This window comes from Mytilus californianus, unplaced genomic scaffold (assembly GCF_021869535.1).
Source record: "Mytilus californianus isolate M0D057914Y unplaced genomic scaffold, xbMytCali1.0.p SCAF_9, whole genome shotgun sequence".
In the NCBI taxonomy this organism is placed as follows: Eukaryota; Metazoa; Mollusca; class Bivalvia; order Mytilida; family Mytilidae; genus Mytilus; species Mytilus californianus.
In genome coordinates, this window is record NW_026262745.1 from 1104004 (window position 1) to 1124276 (window position 20273).

The 20273-nt window shown below is 32.1% G+C and overlaps 1 protein-coding gene and 1 long non-coding RNA gene across 4 annotated transcripts in view; one reads left to right on the forward strand and one right to left on the reverse strand.

Annotated features, from left to right (window-relative positions):
• Window positions 1–5670: 5670 nt before the first annotated feature.
• On the forward strand, window positions 5671–7681 carry LOC127716156 (uncharacterized). Its single transcript, XR_007988784.1, has 2 exons — window positions 5671–5988; window positions 7320–7681. It is a non-coding gene; the product is annotated as an uncharacterized LOC127716156 (long non-coding RNA).
• Window positions 7682–13903: 6222 nt separating this feature from the next.
• The window catches only part of LOC127716128 (heat shock 70 kDa protein 12A-like), a 44942-nt gene continuing 38572 nt past the window's right edge, over window positions 13904–20273 (reverse strand). For all 3 annotated transcript variants that reach the window (XM_052222226.1, XM_052222224.1, XM_052222225.1), the window contains 3 exons: window positions 17886–18107; window positions 15739–15874; window positions 13904–15262 (listed from right to left, as the gene is read on the reverse strand). In XM_052222226.1, the coding sequence (XP_052078186.1) occupies window positions 14175–15262; window positions 15739–15874; window positions 17886–18107 (1446 nt within the window). In that variant the 3' untranslated portion in view covers window positions 13904–14174. The remainder of the gene's footprint in view (window positions 15263–15738; window positions 15875–17885; window positions 18108–20273) is intronic.

Sequence of the window (20273 nt, forward strand, 5' to 3'; positions counted from 1 at the left end):
CAATTACATTTCCTGTCTTCATCTGGATATTTTTGTATTTTGTAAATAAGGTTTATAGTGTTGTCATTGATAACAAGTCTAGTGTGTATCAATGCTTTTTTATAACAAAATCCATACTATAAATTATTGTACACTTTATAAGTGAATTTTAGTCAAATTTTGTACAAATTACAATTGGTACAAAGTAAAGTTACACATTATAATTTGTACAAATTTTTTGTACAAATTATAATTTGTACAAAATGATAACTTGTACACAACATATACACAAAGAAGAAAGAAAAAGAAGTTTCTGTGATCAATACTGTTACCATGAGAGAAAAACAAACCATGCGGATGCCCACAAAAATTTGAAAGTTAGTGCCTTAATAAATTAATAAATTACAGTATAAATAGTATATGAAGCATTAATTAGATGAGAGTAACATAAAAGATTCGTTAATGATAGTTGACACTCGCCTCTAGAAAAGAATTTTAGTATACTGATTGATATAAGATTGTAATATACGAAGATGATATATATCGGCGTAACAAATAGCCTTCGTCAGTGTCTATATTGTTAACAACACTAATTGTCTGTGTAAAATAGCTCAATAACACAGGTAAGCTTTGGTCTCTTGATTTAATCCCAAATCTTGAATCTCATCAAATAAAACAAAACTCAATACTTTAAAGACGTGCCTGTGTATACATACACCCCAAATTGTCAAAATGCAGCAGTATGTTAGAATGCGTGTAAAATTAGAGAAGAGTCCCTTTATTAAACTGCTAGTATTTCTTATTGATGCCGTTTGGATGAATTAAATTTCTTTTCGTTGAGACTAGGGGGTTTTCCCTGTGTTATAGTTAGACGTGTTAGGAAAGGGATTTAAATACTGCGCTGATGTTAAATACCAATACCGATACAAGATTTAAGTGTGGACTTTCTCAAAATGCAATTGCATTGAAAAGTATCCCGGCGTAGTATAGTTTATCTTTGTGGTGTGTTTGATATGAAGCGAACAGTTAACGTCGACTCCAATTTTTTTAGGACGTGCATTGGCCTTACGTAGATCTTCATACATTCATTTGTATTTGTTTGATTTGGGAGTGCAAAACAAAACAAACAAAAAATATGTAAGGGTCAAGAATGGGAATGGCGGATTTTACGGCCACAAGTCCAAATATATACATTAAATAATATGAGTAGAATATGTAAGGTTGTCTTGCTGCGCATCGTTTTAATGTTCAAGAAAACCACTTTCCACGAGCCGTATGTGATTCGTATTGCTTACTACTATCTCCGGTATGAATGGAATACAGAAGGAAAAAAGAATGGACGGATAGACCCATCCAACCATCTATATATACCGTCCAATTTAGAAAGCGGAGAGTATAGTAAATATTAGGTAGAACAAAATGAAGGAAATCGAAAAAAAAATTGCCCTACATATAATTTAGCAGGCTTTGCTATAGGTGAAAACGAATATTCCATTATCAAAATATCCTTCAGACCCTAAGATAATAAAATTAACTTCTCCATATTAAAGTTTAACACCACTTTCAACAATATCTCAATTTAATCGTAGTATTCTGTTTTGTTGGTGGAGGAAGCTGTGATACCAAGAAAAAAAACTTCACCGAAACGTAAATTTAACATGCTTGAATAATGCCCAAATGTGGTAATCTTTTTAAACTTATTTCGATAACCTCTTCTGTCCAAAAAACTAACTGACAAAAGTTAATAGAAAGAAAATGTCTGTTAAAATGGTAATAAGAATAATTAGTTCACACATTTTAACGGTGGTTTAGAAGGGTTTTCTAATACTTAATTTATTAACAACAAACCCAAACATAAAACCCAGGCATACCAAGCACTCGTCCAACCCAAACTTGAATATTCTTGTTCTGTTTGCGACCCTCACACAACCGAATCTGTATCCACAACTGAGATGGTCCAACGACGAGTTTCTCGATATATCTGCAATAAATATCAGAATACAAGTAGTGTGACAAACATGCTTACCATATTACAATTACCACCACTAGCAGAACGTAGGCTACGCACAAGATGATTGATGATGATGTATAAGATATCATACCATCTTATTGTTATTCCATCTGACACACTATAACAAGCAGGTTCAAGAACCAGAAAAAATTATGCACTCACATATATACATCCAAGGACTCATACAGACACTTTCACTTTTTATACACAGTACCACAATGGAATCAGCTTCCTATGCTACTTGTTCAGGCACCATCAGTTGATAGTGTCCGGGAATGGCTCACCCCTGCTGTTCATTGTTCTATTATTTAACTGCATAAACTAAGATTGTATATAGACTACATCACGAATTTCTATTTTCTTTGCACTAAATAATTATTCATTTTTTTTTAGAGTTTTTTTTATATAAATAGTCCACGTATGTAACCGTATGTAATCATCGGATGTCGATGGAATATTGTATATGTTGTATACAAGTTATCATTTTGTACAAATCATAATTTGTACAAAAACATTGTACAAATTATAATTTGTATTTTGACTTAGTACAAATTGTAATTTGTACAAAAAGTGCTTGTACAAAATACAATTTGTACAAAATTTGACTATAATTCACTTAAAACTTGTACAATAATTTATAGTATGGGTTTTGTTATAAAAAAGCATTGATACACACTATAGAATGTGTATTCAATGACCACACAATAAATGAGTGAATCATGGCATCGGGAATTGCACAGCATATTTTACATTAAGAAGTGCTGCACCCCTTTGCATTTACATTAAATAAACCCCTGACCAACATTTTTTGAAAGCTTTTAAACTGCTTCATGTAGTGAAAGATGAAGCTCAGGAACCGTTGCTACGAATGAAAATGTGTCTTTTACAGCTTCAATTTGATTTCTCGACAAATATCCTGTAAAAATATAACTTTCAGAATTGTCAATGGGGCCAATTTCTATTATACTATCAGAATTATCACTGGGGCAAATTTTTATTATTTTATCAGAATTGTCACTTGGACCAATTTCTATTGTACTATCAGAATTTTAAACTGGCATGCATGTATCAATTACATTTCCTGTCTTCATCTGGATATTTTTGTATTTTGTAAATAAGGTTTATAGTGTTGTCATTGATAACAAGTCTAGTGTGTATCAATGCTTTTTTATAACAAAATCCATACTATAAATTATTGTACACGTTATAAGTGAATTTTAGTCAAATTTTGTACAAATAACAATTGGTACAAAGTAAAGTTACACATTATAATTTGTACAAATTTTTTGTACAAAATGATAACTTGTACACAACATATACACAAAGAAGAAAGAAAAAGAAGTTTCTGTGATCAATACTGTTACCATGAGAGAAAAACAAACCATGCGGATGCCCACAAAAATTTGAAAGTTAGTGCCTTAATAAATTAATAAATTACAGTATAAATAGTATATGAAGCATTAATTAGATGAGAGTAACATAAAAGATTCGTTAATGATAGTTGACACTCGCCTCTAGAAAAGAATTTTAGTATACTGATTGATATAAGATTGTAATATACGAAGATGATATATATCGGCGTAACAAATAGCCTTCGTCAGTGTCTATATTGTTAACAACACTAATTGTCTGTGTAAAATAGCTCAATAACACAGGTAAGCTTTGGTCTCTTGATTTAATCCCAAATCTTGAATCTCATCAAATAAAACAAAACTCAATACTTTAAAGACGTGCCTGTGTATACATACACCCCAAATTGTCAAAATGCAGCAGTATGTTAGAATGCGTGTAAAATTAGAGAAGAGTCCCTTTATTAAACTGCTAGTATTTCTTATTGATGCCGTTTGGATGAATTAAATTTCTTTTCGTTGAGACTAGGGGGTTTTCCCTGTGTTATAGTTAGACGTGTTAGGAAAGGGATTTAAATACTGCGCTGATGTTAAATACCAATACCGATACAAGATTTAAGTGTGGACTTTCTCAAAATGCAATTGCATTGAAAAGTATCCCGGCGTAGTATAGTTTATCTTTGTGGTGTGTTTGATATGAAGCGAACAGTTAACGTCGACTCCAATTTTTTTAGGACGTGCATTGGCCTTACGTAGATCTTCATACATTCATTTGTATTTGTTTGATTTGGGAGTGCAAAACAAAACAAACAAAAAATATGTAAGGGTCAAGAATGGGAATGGCGGATTTTACGGCCACAAGTCCAAATATATACATTAAATAATATGAGTAGAATATGTAAGGTTGTCTTGCTGCGCATCGTTTTAATGTTCAAGAAAACCACTTTCCACGAGCCGTATGTGATTCGTATTGCTTACTACTATCTCCGGTATGAATGGAATACAGAAGGAAAAAAGAATGGACGGATAGACCCATCCAACCATCTATATATACCGTCCAATTTAGAAAGCGGAGAGTATAGTAAATATTAGGTAGAACAAAATGAAGGAAATCGAAAAAAAAATTGCCCTACATATAATTTAGCAGGCTTTGCTATAGGTGAAAACGAATATTCCATTATCAAAATATCCTTCAGACCCTAAGATAATAAAATTAACTTCTCCATATTAAAGTTTAACACCACTTTCAACAATATCTCAATTTAATCGTAGTATTCTGTTTTGTTGGTGGAGGAAGCTGTGATACCAAGAAAAAAAACTTCACCGAAACGTAAATTTAACATGCTTGAATAATGCCCAAATGTGGTAATCTTTTTAAACTTATTTCGATAACCTCTTCTGTCCAAAAAACTAACTGACAAAAGTTAATAGAAAGAAAATGTCTGTTAAAATGGTAATAAGAATAATTAGTTCACACATTTTAACGGTTTTTTTTAAGGTATTGCAGCTTTTAGCATTACATAAAATTACCAGAGTGACCTTTTTAGATAAAATAAAAAGACAAAGATTATCAAATTGAAATAGCTTTTGTGTCATTCTTTTATTTTATGCCCCACCTACGATAGTAGAGGGGCATTATGTTTTTCTGTCAGTGCGTCCGTTCCTTCGTTCGTTCGTTCGTTCGTCCGTTCGTCCGTTCGTTCGTTCGTCCGTCCGTACGTCCGTCCGTGTGTCCCGCTTCAGGTAAAAGTTTTTGGTCAAGGTAGTTTTTGATGAAGTAAAAGGCCAATCAACTTGAAACTTAGTACACATGTTCCCTATGATATGATCTTTCTAATTTCAATGCCAAATTAGAGTTTTGACCCCCAATTTCACGGTCCACTGAACATAGAAAATGATAGTGCGAGTAGGGCATCCGTGTACTATGGACACATTCTTGTTTTTACTTGTCAAGTAAACAAATTTCTAGGGTTTTTTATTAGAATTTTAAGCTACACATTTCTCTAAACTAGAAAATTATATAAATTAAGGAGATGTGGTATGATTGCCAAAGTAGGCGACTATCTACCAGAGACCAAATGACTCAAATGTTTGCAACTACAGGTCACCGTATGCCCCCTCCACCCCCGATAAAAAGAGGAGCAAAATCCCGTATAAATGCTATGAAAGGTATGTCTTAAATAAGTTTGAAATAAACGAACATTTTGAACAAAGATTGACGTAGAGTAAAACATCGGATTCGGATGTGATTTGATTACAGTGTGTTTTTTATTCATTTATTTTGATCACTTTGCAGATTTTTCTTGTAGTCGTTCAACAACATAGTTAGTCTCGATCATCCAGCCGCTTTATTTTTCAAAGTATAGCGTCTGGATGACAAATGATATAAAAATGGTAATTTATGACAATCGGAATAGTATCGGCTTTTTTAGCTTGTGTTTAAGGATAACGTCCAAGACGAATAACCAAGAAGTTGGTTATTGACTTCGGAAGAAATGACATTACGATAATATTATTGAAAAGCCCGAGTGTATCGATTGTTGTTTGAAGCTATTTATATTTTTTTTGTGACGAAATACAAGTCATGGAAAACACCAGACAGCATGGCTTTCATGGCCGCGAAGGAAAATAACAGCACATCCAACCTTGGTAAGATGATATAACAACACAAACTGTAACATAAATTTCAATGCAACCTGATACATCGAGTAGTTATATTATTTCATGCATGTCCGTGCTATACAAACGAGTTAATAGTTATACAATGAATGGCAATTTTTGTATTGACTGGGACCACTCGAACAGTCGTACATTTTGGGGTTGATATGTAGTATCTTTAACGTTATAAATACTTGATGGAAAAGTGCTATGACGCCGAAATATGACCTTCAAGATTAGTTTGTTGTATCTATCTGTATAAGGGAGTTTGCATCTTGATATGTGTAAAAAAGGGGGAGGAGAGATATGCAATGATGTACACATTCAAAGGAGGGAACGCAATCCAAAACCATAAGTAGAAGAAAAACAAACAAAGTGTATCTAGAAGATGCCATTTTGTACATACACCAAACGGTCAAAATGTTTTGTACTCGATTTTTTTTTAAACAAATGCATTTAGCTTATACAATACAGTTAAGAAAGTGGGACACGTTGTTATGAAAAGTAATTTCGTTTAACTCATATTTCACTAAATAAAAATTTAAATATACTGTTTGTAAACAAAGACTGGACCGGTCAACTTAAAATAGAAAAACACATTTTTTGCACTTTTATTGCACTATTAAAAGGCATTTTTTTCACACACAAAAAAGTTCATAAATGAATAAAAATGTTGTCAGGGAAGATATCAAATGGCTATCTAAACCTGTATTTTTTTTAATGCTGAGCAAAACCATGGCACGAGAAAAACAATGAAAATTCGATTTTCTGCTAAACAATAGACAATAAAACAATAGATTCAGCATCAATGAAATGAGGTGTCAATGAGGCAGCAACCGGTGAACCCAATGACATAAATTACAAAAAGTAGACATCAACATGATTAAGAGGTCGTGATTAGACTAAAACAAAAAGTGAAAAGTACCAAAATGTCAACATTATACAAATAAGGTGATGTGGTATGAATTCCAATGAGACAACTATCCACCCAATTTCAAATGAAATGGATGTGAGCAATTATAGACAACTGTATGGCCTTCAAAAATGCGAAAAACCCATGCATGGTTTGGATAGAGAATAGAAACAGGGAATGTCTCAAAGAGACACCAACCCGACCAAAGAGCAGGAAACAGCCCAATGTCACCAATGGGTCTTCAACGCAACGAGAAAATCTCGCACTCCGAGGCAGGATTCATTTTGCCCCAGGACAATAATTTATACAATATATTTCTATGATGTTTTTTTCAAACAATTTGTTTTTCATATATGCTATGCAGGTGATCAAAAATTACAATGATTTTAATATTTTATTTCTTTTGTAGACAAACCAATGATGATTTCTGGACACAGATTTTATGTGAAAAATGTGAAGAATAAAAAAAAATATATAATGTTCAGGATTTTCATTGTATAATGCTTAAACAGCTTCAATTTTATAAGAACAAGATTCAAAGATTTTTTTAAATACTGAAGCATCAATCAGTATAAATAAATCACAGAACCAAAAATGTTGGGTAAACATTATTTTGATAGCAACCACAAAGGGGAAAAAGGTACACAGACGTATATTAAGGAAATAAAACAAAAATCAAGAAACACATTGTTGTCAGATATGTTAGAGAATTAAGATTTGTATTAACAAATTAAAAATCATATAAACAATAAAACAGTTAGTTTTCAGGTTTGAATTATATCTCATTTTCATGTCGGGCCCTTTTATCGTTGACTATATGGTATGGACTTTTTTTAATATTGAAGGCCGTGCAGTGACTATATTTGCTTATATCCACGTCATTTGAACTCTGCTGGGTTGTTGCCTCGTTAGCAATAATAACAATCTCCTTATTTTTATATAAAGGTTCACAGGAGAAATTATTGTTCTTGTGAAGCTGTCCTTTATTGCATGCTAATACATGATGGATATTATAATAGTTGGAGAAGTAGAATACACTTTTGAGTTATTGTTTTTTTTACAAGTTACCATGCAGTATGGGATAAATCCCATTCCATCTTCTCCATGTGCATAATACAAACATGCATTTAAAGAGTATTGAGTTTCATGAATGACTGGTTCAGTTCTGTATTTTCTTCATAGACGCGGGGTAACATTGGCAAAGTGGTATTGTGTGGAGGTTGGTTCCTAAATATTTTCTTCCCAAAAGGATTAGGCGATATAGATTATTGGTGTAACAGCTAAGAAACATTCAGACTGTTGGCTCATTGTGTGATCTCACTGATCTGCCGGTAATTGTTGTTAAGGAAGTTTTTCTACATTGCAATCTTAGTATTTGTATGAGTTGTCTTTCTTTACATAGACGTAACTTGATGTGTGCTTTTTTTGTAAGGTAAGTGTATCAGATATCTGAAGGAATATATAAAAAGGACAGCATAAATTATAACAGAAATTTGCAGAAATGAGAATAATGAGACAAAACTATGAAAAATGGATAAAAAAAGAATAGAGACTAATGGTGTGATACAATATAAAGAACAGAGAATAGTGGTGTGCTATAATATGAAAAATAGAGAATAATGGTATTTTATAGTACGAAGATAAGAGAATAACCTGGTGTGCTATATATAAGAATAGATTGATTGTGGGTTGATTGGTTATCGTCTTGTGGTAAATAGTGGTAATGTTCAGGACGAAAAGAAATTAACAATAAATATAAAAAGGAGGTCCTGAATTATTATATAGGCCGTTCGGGATACAGGTCGGAGAAATTATGACTCACTAGAAAGTTGGGGTTTTTTGTATTGGGGCACACATTTAGCTTTAAGTACAACTGTCCACCTACGGACCCCTCTCTTAGCGCGCAGAGAGCGTGGTATCCTCTATACACGATCAGTGACGGATCCAGAACTTGTTATAAGGGGGAGAGGGCCGCTACAGTCATGCTTCAGTGATTCCCTATATTATCAACCAAATTTTTCCCACGAAAAGAGGGGGGGGCTGGATCCACCTATGACGAGTGCTATAACATTTAGACAGGGTCGTAACTAGGCCTCAGAATCAGACGAGGCAGGTGTTTGGTGCCGCCAACTGAGGCACCCTGGTAAAGGGGATTAAGGGGGCACACCCCTACCTCCCGGCCGAAAATTGCAATATTAGGGGTCGAAATATACCTTGTTACATCCGTTTTTGTATCATATTTACCATTTTTGTTTCACATTTACCGTAACGAAGAACTGCATTAGGCTATCAGAGCAGATTGACACATACTTGCCTCGAATCTTGTTCCATCAAACATGTATCCATTTACAGAAGAGGTTCATGTTTGATAGTAGAAAAAGCGGGACAAGTGTGTGTTGTCAACGCTTCATTAAAATTAACACAAATTTTCAATAAAACTTTATAAAGCCCAAAGAGTGGAACCTAGTCACTGTCTGTGAATGCTAGTTCGACCTTTCTTTACCAATTGATTTTTCTCTTTTAAAAAAAAATGTACATGTACAAAATTCAGGTAAAAAAAGAACACCGTTAATTACAGTTTTTAATCGTTTTTTTTTAGAAATTTAAGCTAGAAAAGTAGTTTATGATAAAGTCTTAGATGAAAATCATGACAAAAAAACTTATAAGTACTTTTAATTAACGAAAAAAATGTCCGAAATCTGAATAAGTACGGCCAAAAGCTTTATTTTGACTATAGATCTTTATTACATGTTTATAAATCACTGAGACAAGAATACGTGTGAAATGGTATTTGAAGCCGTTTTATTTATTTGACATCACGTCTCTATTAAAATTGCCCATCATCAAGTTGGGCAACATAGGGTGAGCTACAAGAATGTCAGTTTTAATAATCACATATACTTTACATACATATACTACTGTTTTTTTAAATTATTTTGGGGATAACGGAAGTGCTATTTATAGATAAATTCTATATTTAATTATTTGTTACGCCCCCTATAAATATCTGACCAGTCCGGTTAATCACCCCAGACGCTATATTTATATATGCGTCTGGGTAATCGAGACTACAACATAGTAAGAAATGGGGGAACAACGATCTTAAACGTATTCGATAATTACTATGAGCCAAGGCAATTTTATGATAATATTAATAATTATCGTGTTGTTTTGCTGGATCCTCCTCGGTAAAAATTGTTATTATCTAGTTGTATAAAAATCATCTCAGTATTATCAAACAAACCCATACAGGTAACTATAAATAATGACTACCTGGGCTTTTTGAGATGGTCCCCACAAAAGCCTGTAGTGGTATTAGTATTTAACATCAGCGACAAAATTGTATTGACTTTCCTAACACGTCTAGTTATATGTTCAAAACTGGTTAGTGAGAGTAGTTGTATAACGGGTTCTTGTTTTTGGATATAAATATATATGGGTAAAACATGCACGTGAAATATTTTGGCGGTTTATTTAAAAGGTGGGGTTCCGTTATAGTATATAAAGAAAATTTTTGGGTGTCATTTCGTCGAAATGCGCTCACAGTAACTACGACAGTCAGTTTGCAGTTTATTGTCGCATATTAATGTATATTACAATATCAAGTTTGATTTCAGTCCATTTAAATGTATTGGACAATTTTATTTGTATTTTGAATATTGTTATTATAATATGTTGGTTTATAATGTTATTAAACATTGCTTGCTAGAAAAGAGAAAAGCGAAAAGTTACTGCGAGCAACTAAACCTATACCTAGAGTTTTGTTTTATTTATTATACCAAGGATTTTAGTAAAGAAATGTTTTAAATTCGGACGAGCATGGCGAAGGAGATTTTAAGTACATTTAGTTCCTTTATCCAAAAGCGTTCCCGAACCTGTCGCTGGGCATCACTCCAGTTAATGTTCTGTTCAATCACTAGGATATTCATGCTGAAAACTTGTTTGAATAATTTTGTGTTTTTGGTGACAGGTATTGGTGAGTATCAGTAGGCTTTGAATATAGGTCTGTGGATATCATGCCATCTGTTAGGGAGCTGGAAGTATCGAGGAAGGTGATTTTGGATTTAGATCTCTCATGAGTAAATTTGATACTTTGATGAATGCTGTTACCATAAGTGATGAATGTATCTAAATCTCTGTCACTTTTATTCCATTTCATATCAACATCATCTATTAATCTAAACCAGGAAAGTGGTTTTCCGATCGAAGACATCACAAACAGTGATGTTGAAATACAACTTGAAATTGTTGCGCTGTCTGTTAGACACAAATGGTGCCCCCGCCTGACCATAAGAAGGTATAAATCTATGTATGATGATCTATCTTATATCTTAATTCTGAATGTCTATTTTCTCTATGCAGCTAGTACCAAATAAATTTAAAAAAATTGACAAGTCCAAATACCTGGCATTTTGAGAATATTTGAAAAAAATCAAAATCCTGTAGACATGCATGTACACTTCTATCATGTGTACAATGTACAAACGACCTACAAAATATTAAAGCTGTAGCTCAAAACCTGTAGGAGGACAAACAATGTAACTATATCCGGACGGATGAACGGACGAACGGACAGACGGTTGGATTTTATTAATAGCCCCCCACCCCCCCTTTCCGACAAAACTAAAAATCGGTAAAAGTCGACATTAAAGAACAGTAACTCCAAATGAAGAGTCTTCGGATAATTTCAGTCATTTCACACATTTGTAGATCCTGTCTATCTTATCATTTTTGCTTATTTAAGTTTTATCATATCTATTTATTATACTTTTGAAGATATTAGCCAAAACCCAAAATAAAAATGTTAAAAATTGTCACTTATGGGCAATAACTTGTCTGTCAATTTTGATCATGACATTTATTTGTAGATCGTGTGTTGCTGATCATTTTTGCTTTTAAAGTTTCCCTGTATCTATTATAGTATTCAAGATAATGTGCCACACTTTAAAAAAAAAATGTTCAAATCGTTATTTAAGGAAGCTTTTAAACCAAGAGTTCCAAATGGTGAAAATGAGATCATCCCTTCGTAAATTTTACGGACGACATCACGAGTTGGTTGACCGTTATGAAATATCCGTTTCACAGATGATATCGGATATGTTCCTTATGTCGTAACTACAATCCCGTTCCCTTTTCACGAATGAGACCTACCGAATTAGACTTATTACCGGGTTTGTACTAACATGAGCAACACGACGGGTGCCACATGTGGAGCAGGATCTGCTTACCCTTCCGGAGCACATGAGATTAACCCCAGTTTTTGGTGGGGTTCGTGTTGCTTAGTCCAGATAGATATTAACATTCTGAATATTTTTGCCCCGTCTTTATTATAAGGTATTCTAGTTAAAAGACAAAACTTGAATTTTACCCCCTCTGTTCTATTTTTAGCCATGTCGGCCATGTAAGTTGAAAGACGGGGTCATGTGACTTACTATTTAAAATAAGATACCAAGATAATGATTGTTGCTAGGTTTGGTTAAATTTTGTAGGGTAGTTTCATACAATCATGTTTTTGTTGTTGTAAAAGTAAACGGATGCCAAGTGATGAGAAAAGCTAACAAATATAAATTGGTGGATGGACAACAACCAACGACGACGGACGCCAACTAATGCCTCGTTCAAACGAAAAATTAATTCGAATCGAATTTGAATCGTATTCGCTAATGGCGTTTACACACTCTTCTTTTTTTTTAATTCGAATTTGAATTGACTAATTCGTATTATCCAATTCGCATTAGAAATGCGTTTTCGCTTCAATTTGAATTAAACTGTGGTGTGGCTACTTCTTAAATTGTTATTCGAATTTCCAGAACAAGTGCTCTTGAGATCCTGCCTTTTTATTTCAAATTTGATCCTGGCACCCTCCATCAAAATCAAATGGTCGTTCCATAAAGAAGATTTTTAGAAGTGTTATATCTTGGCAAACTTTCAAATACAAACCAAAAGATGTTTTGTCGTTTAACAAAGGTTTGTGCAAAATACCAGAATAAAATGTTCTTGGAAAAAATAGGAAAACTGCAGACCTGTTATGAAATGAGAAGGAAAAATGATTACGATAAATGCCATATCAGATCAAGAGAACAAGTTTCGAGATGTTTTTGGCTCTAAATTGGTTGTTTTGTTTTAAATTATAATTAATAATTGATAATGCGAATTAAATGTTAACGCGGTTCGGATAGTAAAGCGAATTTAACGCGCATTGCAATTCGTATTAAAACGTTTCAAATGCGAATTAAACTAATTGAAATTAGTTAATGCGAATCGAATTCGAAATACGTGTGAACGCAGCATATTTCATAAAGTCTAAAAGGGTCAGGCGAAAACAAAATAAAAAAAATAATAAAAAAAAACACTAGTAATATATTTAACCTACTTTCTTTTTTTTTTATTAAAAAATCTTTATCTATTTCACAAATAATACAAAAGGGTCTTGAGTTATAGATTCTAGGTGATGTGTCTTTTTTTACATTGCAGTCTTCCCTTAATTTGTCTTTGTGCTATAAGGTTCCTTTTAGTCGTTTGACTCTTGACGTGACTCGGTATTTATACATCCAACTATCTGTTATTTAACTTTGGGCGTTCCTGGTGCAGGTGGGTGAAGATGTGCGAATCGGACGCAATCGGGTGTTGTTTTTATTTTTTTTACCCTTGTATTTAAATTTACTTAGTTTGTAATTTATCGAGAAAGTGTATACTATATACTGTGTATAGTTACTTTCAACTTCAAAAACTTTTTTGTTGGCTTCTTTGTCAAATTTAAATCAAGTGCAGAAGCTTTTTTTTTGTTTGCGTCTTTATTGCATTTATTTGTATGTTTGTTGGATTTTTTTAATCGTTTGTGTTGCATGTATATGATATATGTTGCTGGATCTCAATTATTGTCACATATAACGTTTGTTTGGGTTGCTTAACCAATATTCTTTCTCAAGATAACGGAATTATAGACAAATGGTATTCAAATGGGAGGTTCAGCTAGCATAAAACAAAAAAAGGTTCAGTCTACAATTTATTCGAAAATGTCTGTACCAAGTCACATAGTTGTTTTCCGTAGGTTGATAAAATCTAACGTTTTATTTTTTTTAACGTTTTTATGAACTTCCCCTTTTTTAATTTACATTGGAGCTCTATAATATTTTTAGTGATTTTTCTATCCGTATTTATCAGTGTATTTAAAAGAATTTCCTTATGTTTAAATAAATAAAAATTCTCTTAAGTCAACGAATCCGATACGAATATTCTAATATTTCAGCAAAATAAACGTATATTAGTATAGTTGAAAATATGAAGATTTAATTTCTCCTGATGCTTTATCGACTGCCTTCACGGTAACTTTGTCGTATTCAAATACACACTCGACATCAATATACTGTCTTCTCTTACTAGGCCTAGAAAGTTTGACATTGAATTCAAGGATCTTCTTGCATCCCTCCTCGTCCACATATTTTGGATCATCCTTCTCAGACATATATAAAACTATTGTTACATATTTGTGTGGGTATACTGTAAAATATACAAGTTTCACAGTAGTACCAATTGGTACGATTTGGTTTTTACTCATAAAAGATTCAAACACGTCCTTACAACGATCCGGTCCTTTATCATCTTTTACCTTTTTCTTTGGATTATGGACTCCCTGTTCGAATTTCGGACGAATTCGACGTCCATATGTGTATCCTGTAATTCTTGTGGTTATAATGGTTGGCTTACAGCCAAATAAAATTGCCCCTTTTGCAACAGCAAAAACTGAATCATCAGCAAGAAAAATTTTCTTTTTTGGAAATGCTTTTTCAATAGCTTGTCTTACAAGTCTACAATTTGATAATCCTCCGACAAGGACTATCGAAGTAATGCTGGTAAGAGAATATCTTTTAAGATAATTAATTATTTCTGAAGATATAACATCTATTACTTTTTGGTATAATTCAGACAAATAATCTTTACCAATGAAAAATTTTCCGCCTTTCAGAGATATGGTTTCCTTTTTCTTTTCGTCAGTTAAATGTTCTATGTCCATGTTTACTTTTGGATGTTTGCAAAGCATTTCGACAAATGTCTCGTTATGTAACTGAACACATAGTTTATTCAAAATGTCGACTGGCAAGGAGAATCTTGCCCATGGTACGTTGCTTGCGTGTTGCATTTTAGCAGATTCAAACTCTTTCTGAATATCATTGTAACAGCTGGCTTTCTTTTTAAGATCGTCGACAACCCTATCACCGACAATTTTTCCAAAAAAGTACATTATATCCTTATCTAGCGTATCCCCAGCACATGGTAAAACGGCAGAAGGATGCTGTTCTTTTAATTCATTTGCGTCTACTGGTTGAAGTACCGACAACTGGCTTGTACCCCCTGAATAAGGAAACCAATATTACTAAGCATGGTTTTGATATTAAATTCGCAATTAATAAACATAACAAGTAAATGTCACCTTACACAAACACTGATTGTTTTATTAATCAATCATAGAAAAAAATCGTTACGATTCAAGGTAAATAATAATACATTATTATCACATTTCGAGTACAGTATCGCACTAATGGAGTTCATGCAATTACCTCGATTTAAGTTTATTTTTAATTTCGATTCATATCTTCTTTATTCCTTTATTATATTTGAACATCGGTAAACTAATGTTGCCTCTTATTCACAGTAGTAAATTATAACAATACTTAATTTATACATATATATATATATTGATGAAGTGCTATTTTCATTTATAACATATTCAAATACAATGTTAGGGTCATGTATGAAATAGATTAAGGCCTTTTTGTGTCTGACTTCAAAATAAAATTAAATCATTTCATTCAATGTCGTCAACATACCTCCTATATCAACTATCAAATGCTGCATGCCACAGTTTAACATTGGTGTATTTCTTTTGCCTTCCAAACTTTGACAGTAAATGAACGCCGCCTTAGATTCGCATAGCATTAATAACTTGCTGTTTTGTATCCCAGCCTGTAATTAATTTCACATATTCTTATAAAGCATAAATTGATAATTACATAAACAGTAGCATATTTTCTGTACCAGATGCGAATTTCGACAGTAAATGTGTCTTAAGTGGTGCCCGAGTTCAACATATTGAGAAAATACAAAACTTATTAAAACATTAAAGAACTGATAAAACCGAAAAGGTCAACGAGTATAATCAAAGCCGGACAAGGTTTCAGATCATTTCATGAAGGAGATATACTTCTTTATTGAAAATAATTTCAAAATTTTGCAACAGCAAATTGATAAAGTATAAGGATAAAACAACCATGACATTTAAATAGTCACAGCTGAAAATGATATAATGTACACTAATCAATTATAACCTACAAAAAGATATTGACGTTTCATAAAAAAAAAATTTGAAGTATAAAATCAAAAGAAAACAAACTCGTTCAATTTGAACCAATATGATTTGAAAATAGATTATTTTCACCGAGACAAAAAAGATGTATAACTATACCAGTGTGTACATAATAAATTTAAAATGATGCGGAGCAGGATATGCTAACCCTTACAAAGCACCTGAGATAACACCGGTGGAGTTAGTTTTGCTCAGTCTTTAGCTTTCTATGTTGTGCTTTGTTATCTAGTGATTGTCTTTTCTACTGTGGCATTATTAGTTTATTTATAAGTTTGAATGTACCTTTAGTATCTTACGTATCTCTTTAACAACAGTCGAAACAAATCTTCTTATTTTTAATTTCCCGCGTGTATCACCAGCCCAGTAGTCAACACTTATGTGTTGACATGAATTATCATTGATATGGTCATAACTATTAATTAAATGTTTACAAAACTGGAATTTTTGAAATACTAAGGCTTTTCTACCTCAGATTACATTGGCTGCATTTGGCAAAACTTTTAGGAATTGTTGGTCCTCAAAGCTCTTTAACTTCGTACTTTATTTGGCCTTTTAAATTTGCATGTTTCCTGTTAACATGCAAAATTTCATTTTTGTAATACGTTAAAAAGATATGTTCACCGATTGTTTTGCAAAGTATTCCTTTATTTATAGGCCTTTAGGAAAAGTCCCTTCGATGAAAACTAATTGCAATAAAAAAAAATGTGAAATCATACAAATATTGGAAATAAAAAGACGTATACATGTTTCTTGTCAATTGAAATATATATATAAAAAAATTCAATCAGTGTCGATGTAACATTCCGGAAGTAGAACACAGTCGATTGCAAAACTAATAAAAAAAAAGTGATTGAAACTACCAAAATATAATAATAAAGGCGAAAGATAAAGATTTGAACAATCATAATTCACCGCACAGCTTTCGAAATATCCTTAAGATGCAAATAAACCAATATTAAAAACAAAACACATACAAAAGATGACAGGGGTTATAGGTTCCTGGCTCAGTATATAATAGATTTCATTATGTCATATGGAGGTTTTAAAGTATTGGGCTTGATATTCATTTCATGAAATTCAAAGTTGTTGTGAAAATATTTAAACGGTCCATACATAATATAATTTTCCCGCCTCTAAATATTAATCTAATTTGGTAAAATCACAAAGTTAGCTTTAAGTCAGGTCTACTTTGGACACAGTTTACCTGTAGACGAATCTGTTTCAACACCATACTGAAAACCAAGCCTTTTCAATTTAAAACTATAACCTGTAGCAGTATTGATAAAAGAAGTCAAAACACAACACGATGTGTTTGAGTTTTTTATTTTGCCATTTGATTAGGGACTTTCCGTTTTGAAATTTCCTCGGAATTCATTATTTTTGTGATTTTACTTTTGATTTTAAAACTGTCTATTATTAAGGCAACCATCTGCTTCTGTACAGGCTATGAGTACATCCATTTTTATAAATCATTCTGTTCACTTTTGTGTAATTGAAAAATTAAAGTTTAAATATATATTAAGTATGACTACATGAAAATTAATCAGACTGATATTACATCTAGTATTATAATCAATCAAAAATAATAATGCCATAATGAATAATTCTTACCTTTTCGCAGCAAGTAAAGAAAAAGTCTTTCTCTCGTGTATACCACTCTGCTGGCAAGGTCAAAATCCATAATATGCTATCTTCTTTTACGTTAATATGCCTTTCTTTAATTTCGTGAATAGTCATTTCTTTTAAATGGATGATAATGTGTTTAAATATTTCTGATGTACACATTTTTATTCGTCCAGTGACGTCCTCTATTCTGGATTTTTCCAACATGTCCTACAATTTCAAAGAGCAAGACAATTCTTAATGTTTAAATATTTCTTTAAAAATTACACTTATTGAAGCTTTATCACATTACAGATCAGAAGATCAGATATAATTGTCCATGGATGGGGTGAGGGTGTCTTCATTAAAATCGATAGAATTTTTCAATAATTTGTCAAAAATGTAGTTTTTATCATGCTTTTTATCCAAAATAAAATAAAGAATGGGTCACCGGATTTTTTTTTCGCGCTACAGGTTGTTTGTACAAAATTGTCAGATTTTGTATAGATTTTGCATGGAAAATCCAATTTTGTGTGAATGAAATAAAATTACACCATAGATGTTTGAGATAAAATGTGATCTTTTATAATATGGTTTCAGATTAGAAAAAGAAATAATGGGTCATCGGACTTATATTGCTACATATAAAAATAGGTAGATTCCATCACTTTTTATCATACAAATTACTTTATTTGAGTTATCTCCAATACTATCTGAATTATCTCCCCTTGTTTGGCAAAGTTTAAAAAAAAAGAAGATTTAAACAAATATATAGTGTATTTTAGATAATACATCCGTAATTATGATAAAACACATAATTTTCTATATTAACATACTACTCTCAAATTTTCACATTTTATTATATATCTAGACAAAGTATTTTCTTCTCCTCGAAAATATAAGATGAAGGAAGACTCACCAGCCTCCTTAAATGTGTTACTTCAAACACCATATTTAATGCAAAAATGAACAGACGTTAACAATATTATAAAAAGTAAGTTCGAACGGAAGCAAATATTTCTTTTAGAATTATATTTTAAACAAAGGCTAAAACCATTTTATTAGGTACCATAAACAATTCAGATTTTGTTTCTTCTGATTATTCATTTATAATCAAACGTTTCAGATAAGATATACAAGAAAACAAATTTATGCAAAAGATAGATAGGACTAGTATTTTCACAAAGAATACTTCATCCGAAACAACACTAAAATGCAAAACAAAAATTTCAGGCGATCGATTGACATTCGCTGAGATTTACTTTCAAAAATTGTTCTTGCCAATAGGAACGGAAATGCTCACCTTGAATCCCTACAGTAAGCCCCAAAGCGATTCACAGAGGATCATATTAGGCAACATTTCTGTCAATGCCAAACATGTTCTCTTATCAAGTAGCAGTTCAACAAATTCAAGACTGCTAAAGCACTTGTTTGTTCTGAATTATTTATTAGATGCCTAAAGCGCTCTATTTGTACATCGAAGAACACTGACGTGGGAGAAAATTGACGATTTTCAGACTCAGAGTGGCATACAAATATAAAAAAAATGTTATCATAATTTCAACGAGAAGCTAATTATGAAAAATAATACATGATCATATCAATTTGTATGTAATAATATATGAAATGGGCATTAATTAAAATATCAGAAAATAAGCCAATCGAAATAGAAAAGGTATATAAGCACACTTAATGGGAAGTAATTACAATGTAATGATGTATCACATGCATAAAGGAGCAATGCAATATTTATTTCACTTACCAATGACTTAAGTGTTATTGTAATTTTACTAAAAAAAATGGAATACTAGTGTATTATGCGCTATTGTATGAACGTCAATGAGACAGCATTCCAAAACAACACAAATAATCATTGGAAAAACTATCCCTAGATATTCCTGCAAAACTTACTTAAATGTTAATTTGTTTTCTTCAAGAAAATACAAGAAACAACTTGACGACCAGCAAGGAATAATTGATCTACCATTACCATCACTATGACAAATTAAGTGTTTTTCAGGTTATGTCAGCCATCTTGTTTTCATTTTTTAGATCTCCTCTAGAATTGTTTTGAAATATAATATAGCATTACATGGATTTGACAATTAGCCATTTTTAACCTTTTTGTTTATTATTTCATTAAGTACGAAGAGACATCATAAACTACTTTCATGTAAAATATGGTTTAATGAATTTGTACTGATTAAATGATATTAAAAGATAAACATGTCTATACAATTATAAATATCAAATCAAGAGGATTCCTATTTCAAGCAATATTTTAAAATGCATATAAGTATCACAAGAACATTCGATGTAGCACAGCGTGAAGAAATCAACTCAATTTGTATAGACGACCAAGTTGGTTTTCAAACTATATTTACCATGAAAGTTAAT